The following is a 25,977-nucleotide window of genomic DNA, read 5'->3' on the forward strand; positions in this document are numbered from 1 at the left end:
CTTTTTGTGGACTCTGCCTATAAGATAGATTTGATATGGATCTCCGAGTTACACAACTTTTAGATTCCCCGGTTTTATTTGAAAGCAGACATATTTGGGATGTAGGATGAATCAACAAAATATGTGATGGTTAAGAAATAACCTCTTTTGCAGACCCTATATTGCCTCCAAATCCCTGAAATACAATATGTACAAAAGTTCCGAGATGCCTTGGATGACACAGCAATGCCATGGTCAAAATTGTCACTGATTCTTTCTCCCTGGGTCTAGGAACATGGATATCAAAAACTTAATTGAAAACCTCAACATAGACCTCACTTGTTCCATCTGCCTGGATTACTTTATTGACCCAGTGATTGTCAAGTGTAGCCATAGCTTTTGCAGGGAATGTCTTCTCCAGTGCATGTGGAGAGGTAGTGACACATTACCCTGCCCAGAATGCAGACAACTCATCCAAATCAGCAATTTGGTGCCCAGCCTAAATCTGCAGAAGCTTTCTATGGTTGGAAAAACAATTGGTCCTCATTTGCTTCAGCCCACACAGGTGGTCTTGGCCACCTGCGATCAACATTGGGAAAAAGCAAAGTTCTTCTGTGAGGAAGACCAAAAACTTATCTGTGAGTCTTGTTCAATAACTCAACTACACAAGGATCACCGAATTCTTCCCCTGGACAGTGCTATTGCTGAAAGCAAGGTAAGAGTGACTGCTCACTATCAATCCCTGCCACAAGAGAAATAGTGCTTGTTCATTCAACTATCTTTCTGGTCCACTGCCATATTTTAAAAGTAACTCAATTTAATGGGTACAAGGGAAATCTAGAGACCTCACATTTGTATACAACCCACTTATTTTTACTGACCTTGCAGATCCTTTTTGCTTCAGTGTTCTCACCTTTAAAATGGTAATGATAAGAATAACCACCAATTTTAATGTTTATTATGAGGTTCCAATGGAAAAGTTCCATTGATAGCCTTAAAGGGATAATCATATTTTAATCTTTACTAGACAAAAGGTCTAAAACAGGTGCATGTCTTTGATCTAGAACATAGGTTTGACTAAATATTTGTTTGTTTTGCAGGAGAAACTGCAGGAAACATCGAATATGTTACAGAAAAAACAGCAGCAATTTAAAATTGCATTCAGATATGTGAGCAACAGAAAATTTTATTTTAGAGTCAGTATCTGTTTTCTTGGTGAGAAGGGTATGAGATATATTATTCTTTGAAGGCTTTTCTCCCTTTTAAAAAAGAGTAAATAATGAAAATGCGGAGACAATAGTGTTTCTCCTTTTTCTTTAGTTCAAGGAACAGTTTTATATCAATGATCAAATGATGAAATATACTGTCACTCTTTTGAGGAATAATTTGATACCTAATAATAGTAGAAGAACTTTAGCTTCAGGTAAACTGGCAAATTGTATGTATGAAAAAGTTTCCAGGCAAGATTTGGGTATTTTTCGTGATTAAAAGATTTGTGGTACATTTCTGATCTTTTTTTCCTTTACACAATATCATTCTCTATATCATTCTATCATTAAGTACTCTTTCAGAGAAGGTCCTTGGAGAGACAATATATTTAAGAAAGTCTGAAGTGGAAGACATAAGATTCAGTAACCAGAAAAGTTGTCTGGTATAATAATCTAACCTTCTCAGATGACCAATCCTATTTAATAGGGAGCACAAATATTGGTCACTAACCCTTTCCATCATAGATTTTTCATTTCTTTCCTTTATCTTTATTTATTTTTTATTAATTAATTTTAAACTTAAATAGCAAATAGGAACAGAAAAATAACATTGCCATGTTCTCAGTGGAACATGAGAAGATTCAAAGTATAAAGCATTATATTTCCACTTCAAGAAAGCCTATATAATAAGTTCAACACAGTGTATTCAGAAATGTATATTTTTTTCTTGTTTCCTTGTAGATTTTCTTTTTTTTTTGTCTGTTGTATACTTTTTTCTCCTTTTTCCTACCTTGCTCTTAAGAAAATTTATTACACACCCATTTTCACATACACATAGTTAGATATGTATAATCATACACATATATACACATTGACATTTATATGCATGATTATATATTGATATACTGATTGATATTACTGAAATTTATTGTAGCTTTCCTGTTTTTTTCTTTTGTTTGTCTATTTTAGCTTTAACTTTGTCTGAGATTATGATTACCATCCCTTTTTTAACAAATTCTATTCTTGATTTTTATTTTGTGCTTGTGTCTCTTTTTTAATATCTCTTACTTTCCATTCCTTGTGACTCCTCTATTTTATTTCTACCTGCTACCTTGTCCTCCTATTACCTAACCTCTCCCCTACTCCAAGGATCCCTCCTTTGTCCTTTGTTCCCCCTCCCTATCCATCTCTGTTCCATTCAAAGTGATCTACACATCTTTCTATATCTAATTTCTTATTCTATTCCCTTACCCTTTTATATCTTTATAAATTTAAAATGCTTTCATTCCCCTTTAAACGACTATGTTGTTTTTATTTTAATCTGATCTGATGTAAGTAGGGTACCTATAAAAATGTCAAATCTGGCAAGCTCATTATTTGTCTTTTTTTTTTCATTGAAGATTATGCTTAACCTAGCTCTACTAATTTCCTTTGGGACAGGAGATTGTTTATGCTCTTAAAGAATCAATTATAAATGAAAATGAGAAAATGCACCAGTTATTATGGGATGAAGAAGCTCTATATCTACAAATACTAGATGAGGAATCCAAAGACAACCTGGAAGAAATTGAGGAAAAGAAGACTAAACTGACCCAACAAATCCAGAATCTGCAGCAAATGATGTTAGAAATAGAGAAGAGATTAGACAGGAATCCCTTGGAAATGCTCCAGGTGATTATGTAAAACAGATACCTGCTAATGCTTTAGAAAGGGAATATCGTCTGTCTCCTATAGAATACTAAGAGAAGGATCTCAGGACCATTTTATACAGTGGTTTTGGGGACAGTTCCTTGGTGTAGTGGATAGAGCACCAGTCCTGAAATCAGGAGAACCTGAGTTCAAATTTGATCTCGGATACTTAACACTTCCTAGCTGTGTGACCATGGGCAAGTCACTTAACCCTGATTTGCTCAGCAAAAAAAGAAAAAAAAATAGTTTCTCAATGGTTTCTCAAATGTATTTGATTTCTTATGAGCAGGATTGGGTGTTAATCTGCTGTAGCTAAACAGTGTATAGCACAGAGATTCTTGAAGGCCAGGTCACTTCAGTGCAAAAGTTGGTTATGATTTTCAGTACTTATCCCATGTTGGCTTATATTTAAATCTGAAATCACGTGAACAAGCTTGAATCTCCTGATTTTTCCAGAGTAAACACTGACTGCATGTGGATCGAAGTATAGTTATTTTCATCTTTTTTTGCATGTTTTTCCTTTCTCTGGTGTTTTCCCTTTCGATCTGATTTTTCTTGTGTAGAATGACAAATATGGAGAGAAGAATTGCATGTTTAAAAACATGGGAAAAACAAGGGGGAAAAGGGAGAAAAATTTGGAATACAAGATTTTACAAAAGTGAATGTTGAAAATGATCTTTTCATGTATTTGAAAAATAAAATTCTTTCTTTTTTAGATTTTTTAAAAGTAAGAAAACATCACTTTTCCAGTGAGGATAAATATGGGCTTCTTTGAGATTTGGCATGATGATACTTGAGCAATTAGTCTCACTATCAAAAGTCTCCTAGAAATGAACCCCCATTTGAATTTATGGATTTTATTCTAAATCTACCTGTTTAAATTGTGTCTCTTTAGTCTCAGAATCCACATTTCCCACACATACCAATAATCAGAAAAGGTGACTACCAGTCTTTTAGACTACCTACTCCATTTTCAGCTTCCTCATTAGCTGTTTTCTCATTCAAGGCAAGCAAAAGTTTTAATCAGTTTCCTGTGTAAATTTAAATGAGTTTTCTATGTAAGAGAAGGAGAGATAAGGATAGGGTAGCATGACATTACTTTCACAATTCTGTCCATCTTTAGGAGGGAGGCAAATGCATGAAGCTAATCAAAGAGCAACCCAAAGCTAATTCTAAACAATTTTACTTTGGAAAAGAATTCTGAAGGCATGATCTAACCACTGAAAGATATGCCTGGGTTCTTTGAGAAAGACAATATTATATAAATAAACTAGGTAGCAGGCCACTAAATTTCTTTTTTTTTCCTCTCCTCAGGATATGAAAGACCCCTTGGCAAGGTAATTTTCCATTCTGTGTTTAACTAATTCAGAAGTGCAAAATCTGTGTATATCAGATTATTTGAAGAGGTTCATTGTGGGGTGTAGTCTGCTGAAACATAATGAAATATTTCATCCAGATAGGGCTCTGGAGCTCTGTATAGAACAAATGTAACCAAATATAACTTGTTTGTAGGAATGAGGAGCTACTAAGCCAAAACCCAGAAGTTTCTTACCCTATCTGGAGCATCTGCTACATCATTGGCTTGCAAGAAATGCTCATGAGCTTCCAGAGTAAGTAATATTTATCCTGATTAATATTTGGGAAAGTGCCAGCAATTCCCATATTGTTTGAAATGGATTTCCTTGCTATATGCTACTAGTATGGACAAATGACCTTTTTCCTCAGTCCCTGATATTTCATATACACAATTTCAATTCTCACATGAATACTGAGATGATTTCCAATTTTCCCCTTTGATATCCCAACAGGCCTGAATGTTCTTACTTATTTCATTCATTAGCTAAGCTATTTTTCTAAATGATTGAACTGTTGCACAGTTGTAATACCAGTAGATCATCATGTCTAATATTTCATTTAAGTACCAGCTTTGAATTGTTTTTTGTCTTATTATCTCTGACCATTTGATATATCTGAGATTAAACTTTTAGAGTTTCCAGATTAACTTGTCCAGGTATATATTTTTTGAATATTTCTGTTGATTTTATTGTTTTTTTCTTTGATCAGTTTATTCATACAATGCAGCCAGTTCATTAATTGTGGAATGGCTTTTACTATTTCTCAGAAGTCTATATGGATTTTGCATGCTATGCTATGCTTTGTGATGACTCATAGAAAGGAGTAATGTTGGGTATTTCTTATTGTATGTCCATCTCCTTCAAAAAATGTATTTTTGTTTTTGTTGAACTTTTGCCTTTTTAATCTGGTGAGGTTTTTTGGGGGAAACTATACTATTCTTTCTGTTTTTAAATTCAATATTTTATTTTTTTCCCCAATTACAAGTAAAAACAATTTTAATGTTCACTTAAATTCCCCACATTGACAATTCAAGCAATCTGATATAGATTATACATGTGGTTATGCAAAACATTTCCATGTTACTCATGTTGTGAAAAGAAACAGAGAAAAAAAGTAAAACAAGAAAAATATGTATATAGAAAAAATGGTTCAGCCTGCCTTCAGTTTCCATCAATTCTTCAAAGATATCATTTTTCATCATAAATGTTTCAGTATTTTCTTGGTTTACTGTATTGCTGAGAATACGTGTTCATTCTCTGCATTAGGAATACTTTACTACTCAGTTCCTCATCTGTTGCATAAGTTTTCCCATTGGGTAGTTTGTAAACATTTTTGGGAGGAAGGATTTGTCTTGAGTTTTCTGTTACTTACTCCTAATTCTATGGTTGTCCAGGAAAGTTGGGCTCAATTAAAATACTGATTTTTTTCTCTAAAGATAATGGGACAGAAGAAATAGTTTATAAGATAAAGAGCCAATAGAGATGATGATACTTAATTTTCTTGAGAAAGGTTATGAGTTATTCTGAGAGTCATAATCAACACTAAGTCTGATTAAGAGAAGACTAGAAGCTACAGCTTTAGGTAAGGAAGAAAAATTCAACTACCTATGGAGACATGGAAGAAATGACAATGGAGGATAGGGAGATGTTTATTAAATATTGCTATACAATGATAGAATGCATTTTAACTCTAGAATGTTCAAACAACACATTTTTTTTTCACCCTAACCCTAAATATCCTATTACTTCCCTATGCCTCAGGTAGGCTGAGTCTTGGCACAGTTCCATAGATGTCCCATGACCCTCCAGTAACATCTTCTCTCTCAATTTGGCATTTCACTGGAAATGCTATAATGTATTTCTACAAGTTCTTTGTTTCACTAATCTGTCCCTATTCCAATTTACCCTTCCTAGAAATTTCTAATGAACTTTTAATCTTATTTCATTGTCATTCTATTCTCTATGACCTCTTCCCTTTTGCCATCTCCTATACAATAAAGTCTAAACCCTTCCACAAGGTCCTGCTTTGCAAGATGTCTTCCTTTCTTGTCAGCATTCTCAAAATATTTGCTTCTAATGTGGCTTCAGAGCTTTTTAAATAGTCACCCAGTTCTGTATATATCTAGGGCTTCCTGATCCCTTGCTTCTTTTTGTCTTCTTCTCACTTCCTCTATCTCATTCTCTCCTACACATACTTTTTCCTTTCTTCCTTCTTTTCTTTATCTTTTCATGTCTATCTCTCTTCTTGGTTATGTTTTTCCCTTCTTTTCTCTTACCAACTAAATGGGTAATTATTTTTATTTGCTTATTTTGCTGCATTTTGCACTATTTTGATTATACATCTGTGCAGGTCTCAAGTCCCTTCTGATAGATTATAAGTTCTATAAGGTCAGAGATCTCTGAAAGAATTGAAAAGAGTAAATTCTTTCTTTGGCTGGTCTTTTGTAAAAAGCAGTTTGTACAAAAATGCTATTTCTACCAAGGTCCAGATGTTTATACTTCCCAATTTATGCTAGTATATGCTGTATAGTATATTAATATAGCAATATAATACCTCTTTCAGATGCATACCATCTATCTTCCAAGGCATGTTATTCTACTTAATGTTAGTTGCTGATTAATGAAACATTTAAAAATATCTAACAAAGGCCCTAAAATATGGGATATTGGATTAAAAATTTGAAGAATTATAATGATTATCTTTTTGAATGTATTTGAAAACCACCTTCACTTTGCATAGAAGGAAACTGAGTCACTAGAAAACTAAGGTGCTTATTGAAGTATGTGTTGAAGGCAGGACAACTCCACTGATCGTTCTGCTATAATCTCAAATAGATTGTGATTTAGTGTCCCAAAGTGTGTCACTGTCTGGGATTAGGGACTTTTTTTAACCTCCAAGGTTTGTAAACTACAGCTAATTCTATTCCCCTTTTCCTTTCTCTAGGGAATATAACTTTAGATCCTGATACAGCCAAACCTCATCTTATCCTGAATGAAGAATTGAATAGTATCAAGTATACAAGTGTCCCCAAAGATCTGCCTGACAATGAAGAAAGATTTGACTGTTGTCTTATTGTACTTGGGACTCAGACTTTTACTTCAGGAAAACACTATTGGGAAGTGAAGGTGGGAGATAAGACAGAATGGATAGTGGGCATCTGTGAAAATTCAGTCAGCAGAAAGGAGTCACACTCCCTATTATCAAAGGATGTAAGAACCTTAATGGGCTTCACATCTGAAAAAGATTTCTTTCTCTGGAATTCACAATGTGGTTTTTATGAGAGTGAGCCTATCCATGTGGTAGGTATTTTTATTGATTATGAAAAGGGACATATAGCATTTTATAATTCTATAGAGGAATCCCTCATCTGCAGTCCCCCAAACATAGCATTTCAAGGACCTATTTGCCCTTACTTTTCTTCTTGCTATCCTACTGAAAATAGTAATTCTAGTTCTATCATTATTTGCTCTGAGAGTAAGTCTGATGATGAAAATTACTATGAGTATGCTCTCAATGACCAGGGATTAAAAACATGACACTGAATATTAGTTTCTATTCATTTGAACTTAAATTGATTTGGTCAGTGAAGTCATGTATGATTATCAAAGCCATATATTCCAAAAAAGATCATAAAGAAGGGAAAGGGACCTGTATGTGCACGAATGTTGTGGCAGCCCTGTTTGTAGTGGCCAGAAACTGGAAACTGAGTGGATGCCCATCAATTGGAGAATGGCTGAATAAATTGTGGTATATGAATATAATGGAATATTATTATTCTGTAAGAAATGACCAACAGGAGGATTTCAGAAAGGCCTGGAGAGACTTACACGAACTGATGCTGAGTGAAATGAGCAGGACCAGGAGATCATTATATACTTCAACAACAATACTATATGATGACCAGTTCTGATGGACCTGGCCATCCTCAGCAATGAGATCAACCAAATCATTTCCAGTGGAGCAGTAATGAACTGAACCAGCTACGCCCAGAGAAAGAACTCTGGGTGATGACTAAAAACCATTACATTGAATTCCCAATCCCTATATTTATGCCCACCTGCATTTTTTATTTCCTTCACAAGCTAATTGTACAATATTTCAGAGTCTGATTCTTTTTGTACAGCAAAATAAGTTTGGCCATGTATACTTATTGTGTATCTAATTTATATTTTAATATAACATCTACTGGTCATCCTGCCATCTGGGGGAGGGGGTGGGGGGTAAGAGGTGAAAAATTGGAACATATCAACAATAGTGTGCCTCATTCTATATCAACAACTCATGAGCTTCTCCTTCACTGAGAACTTTATTGGATTCAGTCAATCCACATGGGTTCCTTTATTATTTTCCCAGAGGAAATGGAATTGGATATTACTTTATAAACACTATATATTTCTTAGATAGAAATATATTATATATGCATATGTGTAAGGGTCGAAGGAGGAGTCATGTATAGTGCAACAGGAAGCAAACAAGCAATAAAGTTTGAGACCCCCGGAAGTGGGTTTGCTGTGTACTAGTAGGGACCGCTTCATGGGCCGGGATTCTGGTCGCATTGAGATCCACATCATTAACGGGAGGTGTCTCCTTTTCTGATTGGCTGGGCGTGTGACCTCATAGACCCTATTTAAGCTGTGGGGAGGAGGACGTAGCTCTCTTTGACCTGGTATTCACTGGAAGTCAGCAGGAGGTGAGCTAGGGGAAGGATGTGAACACATGAATATCAGACCTTGAGCTTGCACATAGCTGTTCTTGAGCGCTCTATTGTGTATGTAAACCATCGTTCTTATGAATTGATGGCCAGAGATCTCTGAAGACCTCAGACAGAGGTAAGCTTGGTAAAAGTGGTTAATAAGCACTGCAAAAGACAATGACTAGAGATTTCACTGAGGGCCTGGGAATGAGGAGAGACTGGCAGGAGTGAATGCTGAGTGGGCATTAACAAGGGCATTCACACATATGTGTACATAAATGCACATACATACATATGTTTACATGTTTTTTCTGTATAAAGTACAAATGTATGTGTATATATTTTCATTCTTGAAACATCAAGGTATTTTTCATGTAGATAATATCCTAAACTCTTTTGTCATTATTGATTTTTTTCCAAAAAAACCCTTCATTATTCCAGGGGTTGAAACATCCAGAGCAGTGCCTCTACCATCATTTCAGAAAAGTTACATTTTGGCCTCTGCAGTGAACCTCCATGACAAGCTAATTTTTGCAAGAATAGTCTGTTAAAATAGCCATATTCTCTTGACCATGAGTATTTCCCAGAGTCCATAGAAAAGTGCATTGTGTGAGTAGATGATAACATCACATTACAAATCATTAACCACCTGGCTTCATGAAATTTTAGGAGTGAAAAAAAATTAGTCTGATAATTAGGTTCATCAAAAACATAAAACAAAACACATCTATGTTTTGGGGGTATTCTCATAGTTTCTAGAATAGAGTCATATAGAATTTCTATTCAGGCAATATTTGGTAATTATTTGGTTGATGGTCTTGTAATTATATAATGTTTTGTAAATCTCTAAAACCCTATTAATCATTTGACTTTATAAGTGATATTTGCAAAGAACCTTGGAAAGCACACTTCTTGCTACTTTATAACTAAATTGATTTAAATAATCAAGGGACCTTCAGACATGATTATATCTTTTATGGCTCATATATCTATCACATACATCATGTTGGAGCAGAATCCTTGGGGGTATAATTTTGTTTTATGCAATCAAATGCTCTTTTTATAATAAACAAACAAAAAGAACAATAAAATGTAGTATTCTTTGGACTTGTGTGTCATTTGGAAAAGTCTGGATTTTCTTCATATATATATATTATATATATATATGAAGAATATATATATATATATATATATAGAGAGAGAGAGAATATATATATATATTCTCTCTCTCTCTCTCTCTATATATATATATATATATAATACACACATATATTAGTTTCATTAAGACAGGAAATCAAGTACATGAGTTGGTCATTGTTTTATGTTTTTGTTTGCATTTTTGTAATAATGTCTATGATTATTTTCTAAATATCTTGTGTCTTCCTCTCATTTGGCCAGCTTACGGATTGGTCGCTTAGAATTCTTCAAATAGTGTCTCTTCTGCCGAGAGCATCTCCAGGTAGATTTTATCTAGTTTATCTGCTCTTTCTAATTCCATCTTTTTGGTATCATCTCTAGTTCTTGCATCATATCAGGGATTCTGATTTTAGAGTCCAAATGGCATAGTCTAACTGAAAGAGAAAGGACTTTTTGTAGAAATCTTCATTAATCTTTTCCACTTTTGAGTAGTTGGATTTGACATTCCTAGCTGTTGTTTAATCATTCAATCATGTCTGATTTTTCATGATCCTATGAACCATATTGTACATGGGTTTTTCAGGCCAAAGATACTAGAGTAGTTTGTCATTTACTTCTCCAATGGTATTGAATAACTTGCTCAGGTTCACTTACCTAGTAAATATCTGAATCTGGATTTGAATTCAGGTCTTCCTAATTTCAGGCCTAGCACTCTATTCACTGAGTCCCTTATTCTAGTCTAGTCTCTTTCTATTCTTCCATACTCTTTCCTCCCATGGCTTCAAAGACATCATAATGTTATAATCCTAGCCTTCTAAACAGTCTAAAATCTTTCTCCTTACTGACAGTCTCTCACCATTTTTCTTGTTTCTGTATCACCTCAAAGTCATTTTCACTCTTAAATCTTTTGTGTTTTGTAATAAGGTAATTTTCTGTGACACCTTCATTCAAAGTCTACAACCCAATGTACTTGCACCTGGTAATTCTAAAACTCAATCTATCCACATCAAACTTGATTGTTATCAATCCTTACAAAAACAAATTGAATTCACCTTAACAAAACTAAGATTTGCAGAAAATAAGCAATAATACAACTAATGTCTTCCCCCAGGGGAAGTTCTTTAAAAGTATTCAATCTAGACAGAAATTAGCTGTCCTTCCTTCTCCTTCTTGCATTAGTGAATTAACCTGATTGTAACTCTTTGAAATTTATTAACTTTGATTCCTTCTATCCCTGGGAGATATAAACCAGCCAGTTCTAAAAATCAAAGGAGGGTAGATTTTGAGTTAGAAAGGATATTTAAGGTCATCAAATCAGATGATTTTATTTTTACAATTAAGAAAACTGAGACTGAGAGAGGTTAAGTGATTTGTCCAAATCATGCAGCTTATATCTGAGGCAGGGTTTTTATCCAGATCTCCTTGATTCTTAAGTCAATTTTCCATCTACACTACTATGCTGCCCCAAAGAATTTGCTTTTTCTACAGATTTTGTAAAGAGGTAGTTCATAGGCTGAATATATTTAATGTAAACCTCTTTGGGAGATCAGACATTGAGAAATGTTTCTTGGTGCTCTTACGTGCTGAGTTCTCTGGCCTCCTGCTCATGTGCTTTTTTATGGATGACTATAGGGTTATGGACCACTCCTTTTCCCTAAACATGCAATTTATTCCTTTTTATTTTCCTCAGCATTCTACTAGTTTCTCTTTTCTATGACCCAGATTTGAGTCTTTGGTTACTTTCATCCCATCCTCAGAAGAAAAGGAATGAAGAATTCACATAATTTCAGATTTTTAAAAAGTTCTTTCCCCTACCCCCACCCCAACTATATATTATATAGGAAATAATAGAGAGGTTTAAAACAACAAAGGGAAACATTATAAAGTAAATAGTTAATTTTGGTCTTCCATGCTACTACTCTTCAGGGAACTTAGGCCATTATCTCTTTTAGTTATGAAACAACTCTAGAGATTTGAAATCTGGAAGGAAATTCAAATCTTGCCTCCAAAACAGATGAAATCAATTAACTTATTTTTGCCTCAGTTTCCCCATCTATAAAATGAGGATTATAATAGTACCTACCTTATAAGGATGTTGTGAGGTTCAAATAAAATAGAAAAATGCTTTGGAACTTTAAGGTGCTACACAAATACTGTTATCATATCCTGATTAACCTACTTATTCCTAGAGTCATCTATGCAAGCTTATAGTACTTTTTAAAACTCTCTGATCAGATCCTTCTGGAATTTATCTCTGCTTTTGCAAACTAATTAACAATCAATCACTAAGCATTTGTTAATTCCTTATTATGTGTCAGGCACCCAAATAAGAATAAAGATAAAAGGCAGAAATGAAATATTCCCTGTCCTCAAGGAGGTTACAGTTTATGAATAGGTATTAGGATCCTCATGCCTTTCCATAGTTTTCCTTCAGTTGCCCTGGCTTTCCCTCAATGAAGGTATAGTTGATGGTCATACTAGTTGAATATGATCAAGATAGAGATCCTTTTTCTGGTATGGGTTGGCTTTGATGGTTTCTGGAGTATCTTTAAGCTTAAAAATTCTTTGATTCTGCCCTCCCCTGTATCCCTTCATCCTCATTCTTATTCATCTTTTAAAGCTGTCTTAAATACAATCCAGGATGTAATAATAACACTTTTATTAGACTCAGAGGCATTTCTTTCTATTTAGTTTCAAAAAAGTCATTCTCATACCTCATACAGGCAAAAAGCCAGGTTCAGATCCTGCCCCTGCTATCCCTGTCAGTGACAGATTCCTTGGAATTCACCTTAGGCATTATACAAATGAACATGCAAACCCCTTTCCCCACTCACCCCCACCCCCACCCCCACCTTTTTTCTGGGACAGCTTTTCCCCATGTAACTGTAATGATGCTGCTGATTTCTAGTTTGGCTAAAATTAATGACTGCTCAAGCTCATTCTTTTCAACAATTAATCAAGAGCTGGCAGTGTCAGTACCTTCAAGGGAAGAAATAGCATGAATGCTGTTGGGATTTAGCACTTTTGGCCTTGCTACGAAGCAAGAGCTCCCTGAAGAATCTGATTAGACTTTGGCAAGCTTTTATATTTAAGGTTTTTTTCTTTCAGAGCATCAATAGCATAACAGGCTTACAAGCATGGGAACAGACAAGCCTACTGTATGAGTGTGCACCTGTAATTTAGATTTATGCTAACAAGAAACTGCTTATAAAAATCAACTGCTAATAACTAGGACTTTAATACAGTTATTTCTTTATCTCCTTGAATGCCATTTTCACACTCTTAATACCAATGCAATAGGGTTTAGGGCAAAGAAATTTTCTTCAAGGCAGCCTTCTTATTACAAAGGTATCTTGTAGCATCTATCTAGTCCTTTAAAGTGAATTTGAAAATGTTTAGATATCAGTATCATTTAAAATATTGCTTCATGAACATCAATATTTGCCCATTCTATACACACTTGGGAATGGGATGCAGATTGTTATATGGGGGGTAAGAAAGGGGAAAGGAAAAAAATGTGCTTTCATTCCTTGGAGATTTTCCTAGATTCCCCAATGTTTCTTTCAGTCCTCAGTTTCTAAAAATTCTTTTGATAAGTACAGTTGGTAGTCCTTTCCTTTTCCTTTTTACTTTCCTTGTCTCCTTTCCTTTCACTTTCACCTTCAACTTCACCATCACTTCATCTTGCCTCTTTTGTGATATAGTTTAAAATCCAGAAACACCAAGATGCCGTCCTTGATATATTTTAATTGGTTTCCTTGATATTCTTTACCTATTATTCTTCCAGATCACTTTTGTTAATGTTTTCTAGCTCCATAAAACAATTCTTTGGTAGTTTGGTAGGGCATTGAGTAAGTAAATTACCTTAGACAGAATTATCATTTTTATTATAGTGGTTTGGTCTACCCATGAATAATTTTTATTTCTCCAATTGTTTAGATGTGCATTTGTATAAAATATTTTGTAGTTTTATTCATATAATGCCTGAGTTTAAATTTGTAGATAGATGCCCAAGTATTTTATATTGTTTGTAGTTATTTAAAATGGAATTTCTCTTTCTATCCATTGCTGCTAGGTTTTACTGGTAGTATATAGAAATGTAAATGATTTATGTAAGTTTATTATATAGCCTGTAACTTTGCTGAAATTGTTAATTTTTTCAAAATTTTGTTGATTTTCTAATGTTCTAAAAGTATACTATCATGTGCAAAGAGTGATCACACTGTTCCCTTATTTCTTATTTTTATTTCTTTAATCTCATTTTCTTGTCTTATTGTTATAGCCAACCTTTCTAGTACAATATTGAATAATAATAACAATAATGGGCATCCTTGCTTCATCTCTTGTCTTATTGGGAATGCTTTGAGTTTATTCCTGTTAGAGTTAATTCCTGCTCTTGACTGTAGATAAATGCTCCTCATTTTAAGAAAGCCTCCATGGGACTTTTGGGAGTAAAGCTGAGATGGCAGAGTGAAGTCAGGAAGCTACTTGAACGTTCCCAGTTTCCCTCAAAAACCACCTGAAATCAAGTCTCTGAAAAGAGTCCGACGGAATGAAGCCAGTCTCCAGCTCAAGATAGATTAGTAGGATTTGAAGAAAGTTCAGTTTCGAGATGATTGTTCAGCCCAGCTCAAATGGTGTCCAGGAAAGTCAGTAAGGGGTTTTAAACAACAAATCAGCAAATAAGACTCTCTGTCCTGGCTCAGTAGCCAAGTTGACCAAAGGAGCAACCTTCAGTTCCAGTTCAGAAGGCAAAAACTAGAGAAGTTAATAGAATCTTAGAAAATAGAAATGATAGATCTCTGGAGAAAAACTGAATATGAATAGACAGGAGTATACCTGTTTCTCAGCAATACATGCACCTACACAAAAACAGACCCATGTATTAGGGTCCCAAAACCTCAAAATCAAATGCACAAAGGCAGAAATAGTACATTCTTCTTTTTCAGATCATGAATTACATTTAATAAAGAGCCAGGGAAAGATTAAAAACCAAGGAGAAATTAAATAATCTGATTTTAAAGAATGAGTGGATCAAATGACAAATTAGAGAAACAATCAAAAATTTCATCCAAGACAATGGCAATGAGACAACATACCAAAACCAATGGGAGGTAGTCAAAGCAGTTCTTAGGGGAAATTTTATCTCTAAATAGTTACATGAATAATAGAAAGAGAAGATCAATGAATTGGGCATGCAACTAAAAACGTTAGAAAAAGAACAAATTTTAAAAACCCAATTAAATGTAAAATTAGAAACTCTAAAACTCAAAGGAGAAATTAATAAAATTGAAACTTAGAAAACTATTAAACTAATAAAATTATTGAAATTTTAAATTGAATTAATACAACTAAAAACTGGTTTTATAAAAAAAGAATCCAACAAAATAAGTAAATATTTGACTAATTTGATTAGAGAAAGGAAAGGAAAAAAACAACAAAATTACCAGCATCAAAAATTAAAAAGGTGAATTTACCACCAAGAAAAAAAATTCAAGCAATAATTAGGAGGTATTTTGCCTAATTTTATGACAACAAATCTGACAATCTAATTGAAATGGATAAATAATTACAAAAATACAAATTGCCAGATTAACATAAAAGGAAACAAATTGCTTAAATAGTACCATTTTACAAAAAAGAATTTGAAGAAACCATCAATTAGCTCCCTAAGAAAAAAATCTCCAGAACCAGATGGATTTACAAGTGAAACATTTAAAGAACAATTAATTCCAATACTATATAAGCTATTCAGAAAAATCGGGGAAGAAGGAATCCTAACAAATTATTTTTATGATACAGATTATAGTGCTGTTACCTAAATGGAAGGGCCAAAAAAGATAAGGAAAATTATAGACCAATCTCTCTAATGAATATTGATAAAAAATCTTAAATAAAATATTAGCAAAGAGATTACAGCAATTTACCATTAAGATAATACACTGTGATGAAGTGAGATTTATCCTAGAAAAGCAGAACTGATACAATATCAGGAAAACTATTGCCATAATTGACCATATCAACTAAAAAAAAAAACTAACAAATCTCAATAGATGCTGAAAAATCTTTTTTTTAAAAGCTTTTTATTTTCAAAATATAAGCATTTCAACTTCACCCTAGATAACAAATAATCCAATCAATACATGTTAAACATGTGCAATTCCTTTATACACATTTCCACAATTATCATGTTGCAAAAGAAAAGTCAGATCAAAAAGGAGAAAAAAATGACAAAGGAAACAAAAATGTAGGTAAACAACAACAAAAAAGTGAAAATACTATGTTATGATCCACACTCAGTCTCCACAGTTCTCTCTCTGGGTCTCTTGTGATGGCTTTCTCCATCACAAGACCATTGGAATTGGCCTGAATCACCTTACTGTTGAAAAGAGTCACGAACTTCAAAATTGATTATTACATAATCTTGTTGCTGTGCCAATATTTTCCTGGTTCCACTCACTTCATTTAGCATCAGTTCAGAGGCCTCTCCAGGCCTCTGTGAAATCATCCTACTGATTGTTTCTTACAGAACAATAATATTCCATAGCATTCATATCTATCATAACTTAGTCAACTGATGGGCATCCACTCAGTTTCCAGTTTCTTGACACTACAAAAAGGGCTGCCACAAACATTTTGGGTCCCTTTTCCTCCTTTAAGATATCTTTAGGATACAAGCTCAGTAAAAATATGGCTGGATCAGAGGATATGAACAGTTTGATAGCCTTTTGATCATAGTTCCCAATTGCTCTTCAGAATAGTTGGATCAGTTCACAATTCCACCAACAATGCATTAGTGTCCTAGTTTTCCCACATCCCCTCCAACATTTGTCATTATCTTTTGGAGCCATCTTAGCCAATCTGAGAGGTGTGTGGTGGTATTTCAGGGTTGTCTTAATTTGCATTTCTTTGATTAATAGTGATAGAGTATTTTTTCATATGGTTAGAAATGATTTTAATTTCTTTATCTGAAAATTATCTGTTTAAACTTTGTTTATAAATTGGAGAAAATGATTTGTCAATTCTCTATATATTTTAGAAATGATGCCTTTATTAAAACTCTTGAATTTAAATTTTTTCCTGTGTTTAATACTCTCTTTTAATCTTGTCTCCATTGATTTTGTTTGAACAAAAACTTTTAAACTTAATATAATCAAAATTATCTATTTTTTATTCCATAATGTACTCTAGTTTTTCTTTGGCCACAATTTTTTTCCTTCTCCACAGACCTGAGAGGTAGAATATACTTGTTTTTTAAAAATTTGCTTATATTATCATTTTTTATGTCTAAATCATGAAACTACTGAAAAATCTTTTGACAAAATGCAGCACCCATTCCTATTAAATACATTAGAGAACATCGAGATAAAGGAGCTTTCAAGCTCCCTTTGTAGCAATCATATTTGTAATGGAGAAAAGCTGGATGAATTCTCAAAAAGATCAGGGATGAATTCTCAAAAAGATCAGGGATGAATTGAGGATGCCGATTATCATCACTTTTATTCAGTATTGTGCTAGAAACATTTACTTTACCAATAAAAAAAAAAAAAGTAATTAAAGGAATTAGAATAGACAATGAGGAGATAAATCTATCACTCTTTGCAAATTATATGATGGTATTCTTAGAGCATCAATCAAAAAAACAATACTTGAAACAACTAACAATTACTTGAAACAATTAGCCAAGTTGCAGGATATAAAATTTACACAAGTCATTAGCATTTCTATATGTTACTAAGAAAGCCCTGCAGCAAGAAATAGAATGAGAAATTCCATTCAAAATAACTGTAGACAAAATAAAACATTTGGGTTTCTACCAGCCAATACAAACTCAGAAACTATATCAAGACAATTACAACACACTTTTCACACAAATAAAATCAGATCTAAACAATTGAGAACATATCAACTGCTTGCTTATGGGTAGGCCAAGCTAACATAATAAAAATGGTAATTCTACCTAAAATAATCTACTTCTTCAGTGCCATGCCAATCAAACTGCCAAAATTTATTTTATTGAGCTAGAAAAAAAAGAATAACATTCATCTGGAAGAGCAAAAGGTCTAGAATATCAAGGGAATTAAAGAAAAAATGAAAAGGATGATGACCAAACTGTACCAAATTTAAAACTGTTATAAAGCAGTAGACATCAAAACCATCTGGTTTGAGTAATAAACAGAGTGGTAGATCAGTGGAACAGGTTAAATATATAAGGCACAATAATCACAGTATATTATACTTTACTATAGTAACCTAATGCTTGGTAATCTGAAAGACTCCAATTTCTGGCATAAAAATTCACAATTTGACAAAAATTTCTGGGAAAATTGGAAAATAATGTCAGAAATTTAGCATAGACCTACATCTCACACCCCATACCAAAATGGGCACATGATTTAGGCATAAAGGGTGATTATTATAACAATTAGGATCACAAGGGATAGTTTATGTATCAGAGCTTTGGAGAAGGGAAAAATTTGTGGCAAAAGAAGAAATAGAGAATATTATGAAATGCAAAATGGACAACTTTGATTACATTAAATTAAAAATATTTTACACAAATAAAACCAACACAAACAAAATTAAAAGGGAAGCAGAGAGCTGGGGTAAAAATTTGTTACAACCAGCACTTCTGATAAAAGTCTCAGTTTTAAAATATAAAGAACTGTGTCTCCAATTGATAAATGGTCAAAGGATATGAATAAACAATTTTCAGATAAAGAAACTAGAGTCATGTGTAGTCATATGAAAATGCTCTAAATCACCATTGATTAGAGAAATGCAAATTGAAACAATTCTGAAGTACCACCTTATACCTCTTGGTATAACTTATACATTGTGGCTAAGATAACAAGAAAAGGTAATGATAAATGTTGAACAGAATAGGGGAAAACTGGGGCACCAAAGCATTATTAGTGGAATTGTGAACTAATCCAACCATTCTGGAGAGCAATTTGGAACTATGCCCAAAGGGCTATAAAACTGTGCATACTCTTTGATCCAATCACACTACTACTGGGTCTCTATTCCAAAGAAATAGTAAGAGGGAAAAGGACTCATCATGCAAAACTTTGTTGTAGCTCTTTTTGTGGTAGCAAAAAATTGGAAAATGAGTAGATGCCCATAAAATGGGGAATGGCTAAATAAATTAAAGCATATGAAAGTAATGAAATATTATTATTGTATAAAAATAATGAACAATCTGATTTTAGAAAGGGCTGCAAAGTTTTACATGAACTGATGCTGAGCGAAATAAGCAGAATCAGAAATATACTGTATATTATTGTATAATAACAGCAAGATTGCATGATGATCAACTAAGACAGACTTGGTTCTTCTCTGCAGTTCAGTGATCAAAGGCAATCCCAATGAATTTTGATGGAAAATTCTATTTACACTCAAGGAGAGAATATATACACTGTTTGTAAATCAACACATGCTATGTTCACTTTTTTCTATTTTTTTCTCTTGTGTTTTTTTTTTTCCTTTTGTTCTGATTTTTCTCTCCCACCATGATTGACAAGGGAATATGTTTAAAAAAATGAACATACATATACAGCCAAAAAATGTTGCTTTTATATGAAAAAAGAGAACGTTTCCATTGATTTCCATGTTTTTTAGTAGTTTTTTTTTTAAAAATAGAAACGAGTGTTATATTTTGTTAAAAGCTTTTTCTGCATCTACTGAGATAATCATGATTATAGTTTTTGTTATTTATGTGGTTAGTTATGCAGATGGTTTGTCCTAATATTGAACCAGTCCTTTATTCCTGATATAGAACACACATGATAGTAGTGTATTATTTTTGTAGCACACACACAGATATATAGAGAGAGAGGGAGAGAAACAGAGAGAGAGAGAGAGAGAGAGAGAGAGAGAGAGAGAGAGAGAGAGACAGAGAGACAGAGAGACAGAGAGACTGTAATCTACTTGGAAGTAAGTTATTTTAAATGTTTGCATGATAGTCATTAAAAAAATTAGTGTGTAGTTTTCTTTCTCTGTTTTTGATCTCTTTTGTTTAGGAATCAGATTATGAAGGATTTTAAATGTCAGACAGAGGAGTTTTTATAATGTATCCTAAAAGGCAAAGGGGAGTTACTAAAGATTATTGATCAAAGGGATAACAAATCTCTTATTTATCAGCTGCATGGAAGACATTTTAGAGAGGGAAGAAAGACTAATCAGAAGACTAATGGAATAATTTAGGTGAGAAATGATGTTCTGAACTAGGTGATAGGTGTGCATATATATATATATATATATATATATATACACACACACACATATATGTGTGTATGTGTGTGCCTTTTATCCAATAAAAGTCCATAAATACAATGTGAAATTGGGAAAGTGATTAATGTGAGTTGTTGCTATTAGGAAAAGCTTCATAGACATGGATGAAACTTGATTGAAACCCCTTCACTTGAGGTTATCTATTGCCCAAATACTGTTCTCTTGGAATTGCCAAGGCACTATGACTTCAATCATAGTTTAACCTGAAATCACTGCCAGTAAGAATGGAGAGAAATTTCCATTAAGAACCCTCTTTTTCTGGGTTTATAGCTGTTATGTTAATTTGAATGAGGATGAAACTTGGCAGAAAAAATCATCAGTTCCCATGCAAATTTCTTTCTAAAAAAGGTTTAAATCAGTGTCTTCCACATAGCAATCACTTGAACCATGAATTAACTAACAATCATGATCTATTTCACTTGCCCAAGATAAAAAAAAATAAATGAATTTTAAACATTTTAGCATTTGTTAGCAGTTGGTATTTCCATGAAGCTGATGCCATTGAAAACTTTAAAATTTTAATTCCAATTCAGGAGGTGTTTTATACTGAAATGCCTCAAAATAACTAATCTTCCAAAAGTGTGTTGTGTACTTTTTAAAACTGCAATATTCAGTATGAGAATTAGTCATATAATATCAGAAAAAATGTCCAGTCTTTGGAGTTCATGATCTGACTCTGATACTAGTTCTATGACTTTGGGCAAATCATTTAAATTTTCTGAAATTGCTTTTTAGTCTGTAAATTAGGGACAATTATAAATTCAGTGATTATTCTTTGCGTCCCTGTTCCAGAGCTATATAGGCTATGCTAGCCATCAATTTTCCAAGTGGTAACCCTGAGAGAAGCAGCTAGATTGTACAATGGATAAAGTGATGGGAATACTCATTTTGCTGAATTCAAATCTGGCCTCAGACACTTATTAGCTGTGTGACCCAGGGCAAGTCACTTAACCCTGGTTGTCCCAGTTTTCTCTTATATAAAATGAGTTAGAGAAGGAAATGGTGAACCACATCAGTATTTTTGCCAAGAAAACTCCAAATGGGGTCAAAAAGAGTAGAACATGATTGCAACCACAACAACAATTTCTGATTTTAGGCTCGGCATCTTATTTATCAAACAATCAGCTACTTCTTTGTCAGGAATCTACATTTTGGATGAGAATCTCTCAGTTTAGATACAGTCCAGGGAGACTTGTGGGCACAAGAACACTGTAATCAAATTGTAGATATAGCTATTCAGATCTCACAAATAGATATTCCTCACTATTAGAATCTGCGGAATCCAGTCTGTATCTGGATTTAATACAGGTTTTCTGTTCTCATATATGTATGTATGTATTTAATTTTGGTTTGTTTGTTTGACTGATGTAGTTTAGTTTTTCAATTCCATCAGATAATGGCTAATTCCATTTCATTTGGTGGGACAGACTTAGCTTCTGTTTGAGATACTGCTTTTTTGTGGGAATTTGATATAAATTCAACTGAAGTTAGATGATCCATTTCTTATAGGTTAGGTTTTTATAGAACTTCACCTTTGTATACTGATTTAGATCAATAAAGGATCAGTGAATTAGAATTGTAAGAAGAGACTTTTAAGAGGTCATATAGTCCAACCATGAACCAAGTTACGAAAAAAATTTTTCAAGAATCACACTAATAAGTGACAGAACCAGGATTTAAAGCTAGATCCTCTGCCCCCAAACCAGCTTTCTACCACAAAATTCCTGTATTGTCACCTTCTCTTCCCCTTCATTTGGAATGGATGGATCAGGAATCAGATTTAACTAAAATAACTCTTGTCTTCTGTTCCAATTCAGACTATTGAGATTAGTCAATTTTATTTGTAACATGTAAGCCTATATAGCTCTGGAACAGGGACACAAAAAATAATCACTGAATTTATAATTGTCCTCAATTTATTAATGTAACATTTGTAACATGGTAAATCTGAAAATGATTCAGAAGAGCTCTGCTTTAACAATAAGAACTTTTTTTTTGGGGGGGGGGGTGGTCCACAGGATCCGTGCAATGATGTAGATTAGATCTTCTCTTCTATCCCAGCCTGTGATGAGTGATTCACTCCACTCTTCCTTTGCTCATTTTAGTCAACTGTATCACTCTTTCTGCTCTCCTCACATGCTTCTTATCCATGGGATTACTTCTTCTTTGATACCTAACTGTGTGGAAGGAGTGATAACTCTAATTACATTAGTAGGTACATTTTGAAATGCACCTTTGCTTTATCTCTTGGAGAAGGAAGTTAAAAATTGTTATCTTTTGTTTTTACATAACATATATCCCAATGTATTATTTCTCCCTCCACTGTAAAGGTATAGACTTCCTCCTTCCCCCCGCCCCAAGAACAGTAGAAAACAATCTAAAGTAGCAGGCCCTTGGAGGAAGGAACATAAGATCAAAAAGAGAAGCTGGCTTTCGAAAGTGCTTAACTATTGAAACAGATATTTTGCCAAATGAAGTCAAAATCTTTAGAACATATTTTTAAAAAGTGACTTTCTGTTTTTATTGTAAATGGATGTCATATTCCTATTTTAAACTGCCACATTTCTACTCTACTTCTCAATTCTTATTATGTAAACTTGATTTTTAAATGAATTTCATGAATAGCATCAGCATTCTCACTCATCTAATATAACTCACAACTACTTGGAACACATTAATTATTGGAGCAAATATATGAAATGTATTTATATATAAATACATTTCATATATTTGCTCCAATCATATGTATAAATATGTATGCTCCATATAATTTATATGTATGTACCCTTTACATAAATTATAGGAAGAAGCATGGTGTAATAGAGAATTGACCTCACTGTTACAAAAACTCAGGTTCAAGTCCCATACCTGACTGTATCCCAGCAATCCTTTAAGGATAGAAATTGAAAAACAAATCATTTAGTTGCATTGGTAAAAGCAGTTATACCAATGCAAACACAGATTTGCATCAAACATATGTGTATATATTACTGTTATATGGTATATGTATATTTTTGTATATTATTAAAACCTTAGTATTATTTAAGTATTAACAATATAATATATAGAATTCCATGTATACATTATATATACTATATAAAATTCCCATAATATTATGTATATATGTAGATATATGCATATCTATCCATCCATTTATTCTTCCATTATCTCTCTATCTATCTAATCATGTTTATTCCTAATAAACTGGTTGGAGTCAAGAAGATTTATATTTAAAACTTGCTTCAGACACTTCCCTGATGGTAATGAGAAAGTCCTGTCATCTTTCTGTCTGTTTCCTTAAATGTACATCAGGGATGAAATCCTGCCTTACCTATGCCACAAATTTTAGAGGAAACTTATCATAAGATAATTTATATAAAGCACTCTGTAAACCTGAAAGCCCTGTTGTAGTTGCTATTGTTTTTGTTGTTACTATTATTATATCTGCCTCCTGAAAAAGACTAGACAACTTCCACAATTCAAACACATGGAAACCATGGAAATAGAAGCAAATCCAAGTCAAGCTAGCTGACCTGCAGTGCCTTTGAAACACTGGTCCTGGGTCCCATATGGGGTTACATCAGAACTCACACTGTGGAGGGCTGGGCAATTTCCCTTGAGTTTGCTCGGAATCAGGTCTCCACATCACTTTGGGGCTATTGCCATGCCATGTTGTTTTACTTAAACTCTCCAGCCCCTTTTCTTCCTCTCCCTACAAAACTCTGGACTTTACCTTTGGGAGGATGGCTAGCATAGATGAGCTCTTGACTCATGTTGCCTGAAGCCAGGGTCTCAAGTCTCTTATATCCACATCGTGTTGTTTCTTTTTTTTTTTCCTTGCCACCCTTCTTTTCCTGTTCTAATTTATGTGTGGTCTTCATCTTTAGAACTTAACTCCCTTTGTGGGCAGGGACAATCTTTCTTGTTTCTGTTTGTTCCCCCAGCACATAACATTGGAAACACTGCTACTTAACTAAATCTCTCTCTCTCTCTGTGACTCTCTCTCTGTCTCTCTGTCTCTCTATCTCTTTCTTTCTGTCTTTCTCTGTCTCTCTGTCTCTCTATCTCTTTCTTTCTGTCTTTCTATCTCTTTCTTTCTGTCTCTCTTGTCTCGCTATTCCTATATCCTTGCCTCTTTTTTTTCTCTTCCCTTCTCTCTCCTTTCTCCTCTCTCTGTCTCTTCTGTCTCTGTATTTTTCTTATACCTCATAATCTTAGAAATTTGCCTGGACACAAAAAAATGAGTGATTAACCTGGTATCACACAGATAATATATGTTAGACTAATGATTTGAACCCATATATTCTTGACTTCGAAGTCAGCACCCTATTCACTTTACTGTACTTCCCTTTTTCATAGACATATTTGTTCCCTAAAATTTTAAATTTGCATTAAGAATCCTCCAGATCATTGAGGGACAGCAGTATGATGTAGTGGCTTAGGAATTAGCAGACCCTCTAACTAGCAGTGTGAGTTTAGGCAAGTGTTTAAACTCTCTACACTTCAATTTTGTCATTTGTAAGAAGGGGTAATTAATCTGAAACATCATTAATATACTTGCCAATACCAAAATTTTATAATTTTTTAAAACTATAATCAAGATGAAGCCATGACTTATTTTCATAGGTATCTTAAGGGATTCATTTTTAAGGATTTTCTTATTTTCCCAGCTGCAACATAGCACCCACATGGATTAAGCTTGAAGTGCATGTTTACAATCAGAGTTGAGAGGGCTGTTAGGTGGCAGAAAGCTAATCATTTTATCTTTTCAGACATAATCACCAGTTCTTAAGGAGAACTGAAAAGATGAGTAGGACTTGGTATTAATTACAGAAGACATTGATCTTACCTTGAAATATTTTAAAAATATATTTAATATATTTTATTTTCTTCAATTACATGTTAAAGCAATTTTAACAGCTGTTTTCTTTTTAAGTTTTGAGTCAGTTCTAAATTTTTTTCTTACCTCCATTTCCTCCCTCCTCTCTGAGATGGTAAGCAATTAGATATGTTATACATGTGCAACCATGTAAAACATTTCCATATTAGTCATTTTGTGTAAGATGACTCAAATAAAAAAGAAAGAAAAAAACATGAAAAATAATATGCTTCAGTATTTTAAAAATAGTAGTTTTTCCCCACTTTGGAAATGGATAATATGCTTCATCATTAACCCTTTGGAATTGTCTTTGCTGAGAATAGCTAAGTCATTCACAATTCTTCATTGTATAATATTTCTGTTATTATGTACAATAATAGCAATGGTTCTAGTTCTGCTCATTTTATTTTGTATCAGTTATGAAAATCTTCTTTGTAGCAGACAAGGACACTTCTTAACCCATTGTTTTTGAGTTTATTTTGGGCATCCAGGTCAGAACTGGCCACCAGTGAATTGGTTATCTGATTCTCTAAAGCTGACCAAGGGACTTCTTATTAAATCCAGCCATACCTTTCTGGACCTCATTTTTCTCATCTGGAAAATAAAGAAGTTGGTTCAAATATTTTAAAGTGCCTTCTACCTTCTAAACAGATAGTCAGGATAGATAATCCGGTATCTGGGGCTAGCCAAACATTTTGAGTTGTGTGTGTCCATACCGATTCTGTCTCACAATAAGGAAAACA

The 25,977-nt window shown here is 33.6% G+C and overlaps 1 protein-coding gene across 1 annotated transcript; it reads left to right on the plus strand.

Annotated features, from left to right (window-relative positions):
* Positions 1-274: 274 nt before the first annotated feature.
* On the plus strand, positions 275-7,768 carry LOC100913356 (probable E3 ubiquitin-protein ligase TRIML1). Its single transcript, XM_023505868.1, has 5 exons — positions 275-694; positions 2,628-2,858; positions 4,191-4,213; positions 4,389-4,486; positions 7,176-7,768. Exons 1-5 carry the CDS (start codon positions 275-277, stop codon positions 7,766-7,768), a joined length of 1,365 nt encoding a protein of 454 aa, XP_023361636.1.
* The last annotated feature ends 18,209 nt before the right edge of the window (positions 7,769-25,977 follow it).

The sequence above is a fragment of the Sarcophilus harrisii genome, chromosome 6, assembly GCF_902635505.1.
Source record: "Sarcophilus harrisii chromosome 6, mSarHar1.11, whole genome shotgun sequence".
Taxonomy (NCBI): domain Eukaryota; kingdom Metazoa; phylum Chordata; class Mammalia; order Dasyuromorphia; family Dasyuridae; genus Sarcophilus; species Sarcophilus harrisii.